Source organism: Manduca sexta, chromosome 8 (assembly GCF_014839805.1).
Source record: "Manduca sexta isolate Smith_Timp_Sample1 chromosome 8, JHU_Msex_v1.0, whole genome shotgun sequence".
Lineage (NCBI taxonomy): Eukaryota > Metazoa > Arthropoda > Insecta > Lepidoptera > Sphingidae > Manduca > Manduca sexta.
Window position 1 is genome coordinate 3,374,460 of NC_051122.1, and position 10,068 is coordinate 3,384,527.

Consider the following 10,068-nt stretch of genomic DNA (forward strand, 5'->3'; position numbering starts at 1 on the left):
CGCACATTATTCCAGGCAAGGCGTCAGTTTTAAGCGTCATGCGTATCATCGTGTAGCAATTGTTACTCACTCATTTTACTTTGATGAAAGAATACCTTTAATCTGATTCTCGAAAATATTGTTTAGTAATTTAGTATTCGACCCCACTCAACTTGCCAGGTGCAGCGGAATCATTTTGCCTGGCTCGTTTAAAAAAAGTTAGATTCTATGTAATAATATCTCTATTTCTCGTTTTTGTATCCATCCTATGGTTGCCCCGAAGATATTGCCTAGAGCGATAAGACCGCCATTTGTACATGTGCCTTTTGTCTCTCTTTTTCTTCTTTGTCTCGTTTTTCTGTGTTTTGTACAATAAAGAGTGAATAAATAATAATAATTTGGTTTTAAATTTAGTTATACCCCTTCGAGAACTATTTCCCTCATTTTAGACATCCTTGTTTTAAAAGAAAAACTCACTTACTTAACCAAGAATCCTCGTAATCTATTTGCTGTAAAGTGTAGTGTGAACGCGCGTCAATCTCAGTAAATCTCAACGGTCACGTTAAGGTACAGCACTAATATGTTTATCCAACAACAGGCGAGTCACTACACGTTAAAACTGAACTATTACGTATCTTAGCGGATATTAGATAGCAAGTGGAACTCAGTGAAGTGTGTCGAGTGATTCAGTTTTATCTCATATTAAAAATGGGAAATAATTTGTAAAGACATTTAAATATCGCGGAATTTGTATGAGTTATATTTCTGTAAAAAGTGATTTTTCAAATGTGATAATTTAAAAATTGATATCGTAGAAAACGATACTAAAAATTCCATAACCAAATCAAATTAAATTTCTCAAATGCAGTCATTTATATGTTAATTTATTGGAAAGTGACACTAAAAATGCCATAAACGAATAAAGTTTTCTCACATAGCGACTAAACTCTATCAATGTCCATCGAACACACTAACCATTGCTATACCCATACGTAATGTTATCAGTTTGAAGTGCTCCAACTAACTCATTTTTAAGTTACAGGTTATAACACGATGTTCTCTGTAAGTCCGTTGATATTTGTCTTTGCGAGTTTCTTTTTACCCTGGACGTTGGGTGTGAGCGAGACATTGTACACTAACCCATTGGACAGGAGCAAGCGACAAGTTCTCTTATGGCCGAACTCTACTGTGCTACAAGTAAGTTTTTTATATGAATAAATTTTGATGCGCCTTCATGAAGTTTTTCATGATCAAAAGCGGCCTATATCCTTCCCAGTGTTTTAAACTATCTCTATATCGAAATTATTTTGGTTTTTCATTCAAATAGACTCAGCGTGGGACTTATAGAGGCATGCTCTCGCTTATGATAGAGATCCTTTTTGGAAGAGATTAAAATACATTTTCACGAGTGTATGTGAAATGTGCAGCATAAGGTTAGAGTAGTCGACTAAGGCTTATTCCTCCTCGATAGTAGAGGAGCCTTGTGCTGATAGGCTGATATTAAAATTTATTATGTCATAATCTTCCTATAAGTATTAACGTTTGTGGAAGGACTTGGCTATGGCCCCCTGTGTGTGGTGGTTGCTGCCCGAACGAATTAAAATAACCTTCGAACAGTACCACTGCCTTCCTTAATCTTACTTCTTATCTTACTAATATTATAAATGCCAGTTTGTGATAATGTTTGGATGTTTGTAAGAAGTAAATGCAGAAACTGTTCAACGGATTTGGATGAAATTTGGCACACGAGATGACAATATCCTAGATTAACACATAGGTTTGTTTTTATCCCAGTAATTTGCTCCCACAGGAAATAATTGAATTCTTTAATATGATTCTTTAAATGACGACGACATTTAATTGTTTTGAAACTCTCGTAGAGATAGGGCTTTTCACGCGAGCGAAGCCACGCGCAACACCTACTCAACAATATTCATAAATATACATTTCGCTCGTTAATTTAACAGCTTCCTTGTTCATTAGGAAGGGTCTTTGATCCCAAAACAGAGCTGATACAAGTGTTACCTGTGCTGTTATTACAAAACTTTTGGGACTGATGCCTTTTAACTTCAAGCCCGAACTTTCGATTTGTGTATACCATGTATTCAAGTACAATGGTGTGGAACCAATTATTCAAAGAAACGGGTGGATATTTTGCATTCAAAGTTAATTCCACCCATAGATAAATATAATAGTAAATATGATATCATGTTATCCATTTACCGCTATCCCGCGTCAATATGAGGTCAGCACATTTTTTTTCCACTACGGTAAAGTAGAAAAGAATAATAGTTTTGATTTCAAGTATACATCGATGCGGTTTTAACTTCTCCAGAGGACCTAGTCCCCGATAATTTTTAAACTATACAACAGGTTATCCGACCTGAGATTCGAACCCAGAACTACCCTGCTCGTCCCCACCACACCCAGTGTCAACCACAATCACAACTAATTCGGAACATCATAACAACATTAGAAAACACAAATAAAAAAAAACAAAAAAAACCAGAACTACTATATCGATAAGACGAACTCACAACCAACGCCACCTAGTGACTGAAAGCAAACAACTCAAAACGTATTGGAAACGTTAAACCTGAACTCACACTCATCAATCTTACGTGCCTTCTCGGCTCTCAATAATGATCTGCCTCGTGAGTTTTTAACGTGAAACATCGCGTTTAAGTTAACTGGAAACATGAACTTCTGGAAGTCAGTCTAACTGTACTCTGTTAGAACTATTTTTGTTACGTGTTTAACTTAAACGCACTTGTTAATGTTTATGTGTCCTTTTTTATGTTATTGGATTATCTAAAGATTTATAGGTGGTGGAGCGACACTAGGCTATACTATAGATATGCTACGTTTACAAGTATACCTACTATTGAATTTAAGGAATCGGCCAAACTATGCTGTTGTTATATTTTGTTCTATTGCCAAAATCCCTCTCTTCCATTAGCTCCTCTTTTTGTTAATAGTTTTAGGCTATAATTCTTATTTTTGTCATTGCTTTAAATGACGCGACGAGTTTGCCGTTCACCTGATGGCAAGCGATACAACCGCCCATAAACGGTAGAAGCACCATCCAACACCTTGAATTACAAAGTATTGTTTGGTATTTCAATGCGCTCGCCATCCTTAGAAATGAGATGTTACGTCTTATTATGTCTAGTAGTTACATTAGCTACAATGTCATTCAAACCGGAACACAACTGTGAGTACACACTGCTGCTTGGCGGCAGAAATAGCGGACTCCCACATAAGAGAGATCTACCACCAGTAAACAGTTCATTTTCCAGTTCTATCGATATTATAATTATTAAGACGTCGCGTAGACACTGTCACCGAAACGTTTCTTAGTAACTATATGACTCTATGCCAACCAAAGAGCATTAAAATACTACGATGTCAACTCCGCTGACGCCGGGCTTTGAGTGAATCAATGATGAATAACAATTCGATCAATAATCAGCTCATTTCTTCTGCAATAAGAAACATAATTAAATCATCTTCATTGTTTAGTTCAACGCAGGTATCTCAGCACCGAGTCCAGCCAAAAACATCAATTTTAACTTCGCGTTTCAAGCAAATTTCCAGTTACCATGGAACCGAACGCAAATCCCTACTGATATTTTGGTAGCTAATTCTGGATACGATGGAACAACAAGAAAGAAAAGGGAAGCAAATGAAGGGAGAGAGACAGGAGGCTATGAAAACGATGCAAGGCTGTATCACTTCTACAAGTACGTGGAGGATGTTTTGAATGGGTAAGTTGGTATTATCCTATAGAATTCAGTAGGTACCATAGAGAAGGTTGATATGATCGTAAGACCTAAACCAAATTGTTTATGGAACATGCGTAAAAAAATGTTGTACTAAAACAAAACAAATACACATCACGCATTTATCCCCGAAGCGGTATGCACGGCACCCACTTTCGCCAAGTGTGTTCCGTCCCACGATGTGATAGGAGACGCCTAGCACCATATCGAGCACAAATTCCAGACTCCGGGCTGACACTGAGCAAAAAAGCCCAAATATCACTTTGCCCGACCTGGCATTAGAACCTAGGACCTCAGAGCGCTGCCGTACCGCGTATGCAGTACAACTATGCCACCGAGGCAATCAAAACTGTTGTACTGCTACCAAATTAATCAGATAAGGACAGTTCGAAGAAGAATAAAATCATTGAAAAAAATAAAAATAAGAATTCTTGCTTTAAAAAAATAAGACAAATTGAATAATCCTTTTTTTTTTCGAAAACGACAACTTACTAAAACTATAATTATTTAAACTAAAGCGCCGATAGACGTTGTCCCATCTGAGCAGCCTTCTACGTAGGCCTCATTTTATGTAAATTATCTTTTTAACTCTCGACAACATAGGAAGTTCAAAATAATCTTATCTTTTAAAATGCAACTAATCATAAAAATCACAAAATTTCAATGAAATCGTTTAACCGTTTTTGTAGATCAGCGTGTACGAAAAAAGGTTCTTATCAAAATTAGCTTCATAGTTTTTCAACTTTTTCAATGTTTTTTAACAAACCTTGTCCAACTAAATACGAACACAAAAAAATCTCCCAAATTAGTCGACCCGTTCAAAGGCAAATGATTTATATTTTTATTTAGTACTAGCTTCCGCTCGCAGCTTCGCCCGCGTGGATTTCGGACTTCAAAAATGGAGCCGAGAATGTTCGTTTTACGAAGTTACTCGCTAGGTGATTCGCTAGCCTCTAGGTGCCAAGCAAGCCGCCTGCCTGTGCGTTCGCGACCTTATATATATACAAAAGTAATCCTTATAGCATGATTCAGTATTCACGTGTGATGGCTTATTATAAGCGCATTTCATATATAACTTTGGTGTTTCTATACCGATTTCTATGATTCTTTTTTATGGAATATTTAATAATGTTAACTTTTTTAATTAGGGATGACTGAGAGTGTTATAAACGTAAGAGTAGACAAATATAATGAGAAAGCTTCGAACTGCTAAGCTATCGGGAGTTACACGTGTTATTGTGAGTCAACCATAAAAGATAGACATATGCTGTCGTGGGATATTTTTTACATAATTTTAAGGGAGAACATTTCCGTCATACATGATTTCTGTGTAGCTTTAACCATTAAGGTTGCACACGCGACGGAAGCTTAAAAAATGGAGTAACTTCTCCCGTTTTCCCAACATTTCCCTTCACTGCTCTGCTCCTATTAATTGTAGCGTGATTAAAAGTATACTATAACCAACACAGGAGTACGACAAATAATTGTACCAAGTTTCGTTAAAATCCGTCGAGTAGTTTTTTTTCTATAACGGTTATACAGACAGACAGACAGACAGACAAAAATTTTACTAATTGCATTTTTGGCATCAGTATCGATCCCTAATCACCCCCTGATAGTTATTTTGGAAATATATTTCATGTACAGAATTGACGTCTCTACAGATTTATTATAAGTATAGATATGTTTGTTTAGTTATACCAATCGACTACATTAGAATTATATTATCTTAACAGAGAATTCCAATTCCAAACGATCCGGAATACAGAAGCGAATTAAATCACCAATAAAACATTTTGACTTACTATTTCCCGTTTAAATCTGCCCAACGTAAGCCGTGAAAAACACGAAGCTAGATCGCTGCCCCGGGTCATTGAACGCAGCGGCTAATTCTGCTAAAACGCCAACGGTAGATAACACATCTCGATTTTCTGTTTACATGGCACATATTATCTGCTAACTGCGTTGCTATGTTGATCTGGATGAGATCTCAAAAAGAGGTGTTATGTTCGATTAGGAATTATTATTACCTATGGGTTTTAGCATTTAGTTGACCTGAGATCTGTGGAACTTTCAACAGCTTCATTCGCAGGAACTGACAACTTACTAGTTGAATAATTTAGCGGTATTAAAACTGTGTGTTCTAGAATTTATGTCATGACTAATTGACTTCCCAATCTAAATCCTGCCTATCTATGAAGCCTTTCTACAAATGTTACTTTACCTTATAGTATAGCGTCAATCAGTGGCGAAGACTAACCCGATTCCTGTCGGCTTCCCTTTATTTAGAATTCCTGTAGGATCTAATCATCATCAGAACGAGTTACATCGTTTTTATGCATATTAGTACCTATATGTTGTGTCGGGATCCCTTACGGAAAATTCACCTTTCCCCACTGGCGTTAATGTTGTTTAATTTTTAACCTTCTGAACTATAAACATTTAGTCCAAATTTAGTCTAAGTTTTCATGTACTTTCACCTAGCTTGAGTTTTTTCAAGAAATAATTTAGGTTATCGATAAGTTATGTCAGCTTATTCGTTTGCGGTGTTTACTGCATTCCCATTCTGTAAACATATAAATAAGTCTTTGACATTTGGGATATTGGATTTGACGATTCCAATTTCCATGGGTATCACTTCCGAAAAGTATCAGCTTGTCGTCAATAAATCAACTGTTACAATAACTTGTCGTTTGATCGGAATGTAATTTTGTGTGGAAATAACGCTGGCTTAGTCTCCATGACGACTGGGGTTTACCACTGCTTGAATTGACGTGGTAACATTTTTTACATCGTCAGTTGAAAAATCAATTTAGTTAAGTGATTTTTTTCAACTTTAAGGTTACATACGAATATTTGGAATCCATGTCTATTCCTTCTAAAATTAGTTCAAATTTTTCGAAAAAAGATTGCGCTTTATTCAATTGTCCTTTTAGCCATCAATATCTAATTAATTGACAAGGTGAGCTATCCACTTAAAAGATGGTAAGCGACATGACCGCCCATGAACAATAACAACATCTAGAGCAATATCCAGTAACGTTTGTTACCGTATGCTTAGTAAGGTTTTGTGCCCTAAAATGTTATAATTTTCATCAAATTTAAATTTTTAATCTTTTCTATATAAGTTTTATTGTTTATTACCGTGTGCTCAATGAGATTATCTACATTTAATAAAAAGTCATAAGATTTTAGCAAACTTTAATTTTAAATCTTTCCCATATTAGTTTTATTAAAATCAATTTCTCATATCTTTCCAGTTTCGGGTACCACGGAGAATCGTGTGTGAGACGAGTTCTTTGTCAATTGGCAGCTGAACCTTTACACTCGAACGATGAAGAAGATCTTCTGCATGAACTAGCTAGTTTTGTTTTGAAGTAAGTATGCACACACTAGTTGCAATACTTGAGCGACAACATTTTATAAACTTAACAGTGTCAAATGCCGGATTTATTAAAGACGAAATGCTTTTACATACACATACTCGTAGAGTTGCATTTCTTCGATATCCTAATCTTTGTTAAAAAAAGATAATTAGGTCATCGCGTTTAAAGCTATTTCGCTTCATCATATACTGAATGCATTAGAAGAAAATAAATATTTTGTGTAAATATTCAAATTAACTCTTTAAATGTAAGCGCACAATCCCTTTCAAGGGTCCATCTAAGCGATGTTTAGACCAAAAATGCATACAGTATCCAAGTGTGTGATTTCACATCTCGCCAACTGTCTGTCCACGTCTATAATGATAGTATAACGTTTGAAAACGCCCTTACACCGACACCGGGCAACTGGGACAACGCTGAAGGCGGTGTAGCGCCTGACATATTTTTTCATGCTAAAACCAGATACGAGAAAAGCGAGGTAAGGACTTGGGAGTGTGAACAAAAAATATGATGCTTGAATTTAAATTGGGGAACGTTCGTGTGGAGCATGGAATTTTATGTTGAGGAATGTAATATGTATGTATATTACGACTACAATTAAATGGCAAGTTCAATAAACTTGATTAAAAGATAATTTATTAATGAATGGCAGCGAGCATACATGCATTATAAATACAAATATACCTACTTGAATCTTGTAGTCATAATATAAAATAATTTATAGAACTACAGAAAAGTATACGCTTACGATAATACGAATTGATTCTAGACCCGTCAGTGAGACAATATGCAACTGCTCGAGTCCAAAACATACTGTGTCTAAGCTCCAGTTTAGGCAACACTTTGTGTCAGTTTTAATAGACTGGTAAAACCTAAGTCAAATTCTTCATCATGACATGATAAGGTAGAATCCAAGTAGAATTATCCCGTAATACTCTGATATTCTAAAAAAGGGCATCACTAACTCCGCCTCAGTGGCAATCTGATAAAACCTAGGCGTACACACAACTTTTTATTGCCTCGCGTAAGTGCCGAGGCGGCGTACAAAAAATATGGCACTTGTTAAAAGTGTTACAAAACTTCACTAAATCATTTTGTTACCGGAAACCGGTTGTTTTGTGGTGCTAATGATGAAATGCTTGCGGTTGTTTACTGATTGGTATAGTGATAGTTTATTTTGGCCATGGTGTAGGTTTTGAGTTCATTCCTTAGAGAACAAACATTTAAGGATTCTCTACACAGAGCCAAGTAAAACAGTATCTAATATACAAAATATGATAAAGTATAGAATCTTAAAACTTTTAAAATGTTATCTATCCTCTATTGGTTTTTTTTATTAATGTAACGAATATCCTTGTTATTGTTGTTACTATAATCTACCACCGACCCTTTTACAATTAAAACTAATATGTCTACTGCTTTATATATAAGTGTACTAGTAAAATCTCGTATTAAGTATTGATTTTAATAATTCCACTAATGGAGTAACAATCTCACACAACATACCAGTGTTCAAGAGTCCATATAACCCAATTCCTGCCGGCTTCTCTTTTGTAACATCTAAAATCAAATAATTATTAATACGATTTGCAGACAGCTTTTATGCACATTAGCAGGTACATACCTACGTTGGGTCGGATTCCCTTTCTAAAAATTTTATCTTTTGCTACTACAAGACATATTTCTTTTACCAATATTTGTATTTTTCAGCCCAACGAATGACGTCATCGACCACCCATCGCATCGAAGAGAAAGCCGCTCGTATATAGATGCTTATACCAAAGGACAGAAAGCACAAAACTGCTCCAAACTCTACCATAAATGCTCTATGTCACTTATCGATATTTTTACTAAACTGCATGAAGTTTCATAATCTATTGATATATCATTAACCTTAATAAGGCACCGCGCAGACGTTATCAAGGCCACGAAACATGACAATATAGCGGCCACTATCAATATCTATTTCAATTTAATTCGGTTATTGAATTAAAAATGGATTTAACTAAATTACTAAGTTGATCATATAAATCAATGTCCCGTTGCAACTATTTTGTTGTGTCTCGTTTCACTTGTAACTGCGCGGTGGTTGAATGCATTTATTGTTTGTAAGGTTCAGACCCTTTTAAGATGATAGGTTTTTATATGTGTATGTTTTTATTTCAATATTACAACGTGCTGTTAAATATCAGAGTGTTCACCACAACAATGTGTATAGAATAATATGATCTCTATGAGTATAACTCAACATACTTTATTTAATTTTTTTTATACGTGCACGATTGTGACCCCACCGCACCTGATGGTAAGTGGATTGGAGTCAAATAGAATGTCGACTGACGAGAGATGATTACCCCTCGGCAGTCGACACAATTATGCCGGCCTGTTGGAACCGGGTATACACAGGCTGATCCCGGAACGCGACACACTTACCTAAGCCACTATGGCGGGTTTTAACACCCTGTGTACGGTGGTCGCTATCCGGGCGGATAGAAAATTATCCTACCCGGTAACAACTTAAAATTATCACTCTAATGCGAGTCTTAATTATACGCTCATACGATTCAAATGATTGTAAACTTCACCAAAAAGCTCTCGTCTAATGGGTCTAATATGTTGTCCTATTATAAATATTAAACTTAAAAATAGAATAACTTGACCTCAGGTTTCAAGTTTACTTTTACTGATAGAAATGAGATAATGAAATTAACTAAAGCGATAACACTGTAACTAAATTTGTAGTACCATAACAGCCTTTGTTTTATTGTAGATATCGTTTACCTAGTAATATGAAACATAATATTGTTTACCTTTTTCGATAAAAAATCTGTTTAAAAATTCTGTTTTAAAAAATAATATAACTAAAGGCATTAATATATATATATATTAATTCTTATTCTTATTTTTTTAAAAGAATATAA

At 35.4% G+C, this 10,068-nt stretch overlaps 1 protein-coding gene across 1 annotated transcript; it reads left to right on the forward strand.

Annotated features, from left to right (window-relative positions):
• Window positions 1-1,026: 1,026 nt before the first annotated feature.
• LOC115444152 lies at window positions 1,027-9,425 on the forward strand. The gene is made up of 4 exons (XM_030169820.2): window positions 1,027-1,176; window positions 3,502-3,746; window positions 7,022-7,138; window positions 8,858-9,425. The coding sequence occupies exons 1-4, from the start codon at window positions 1,033-1,035 to the stop codon at window positions 9,018-9,020; spliced, it is 669 nt and encodes a 222-aa protein (XP_030025680.1). The 5' UTR covers window positions 1,027-1,032; the 3' UTR covers window positions 9,021-9,425.
• The last annotated feature ends 643 nt before the right edge of the window (window positions 9,426-10,068 follow it).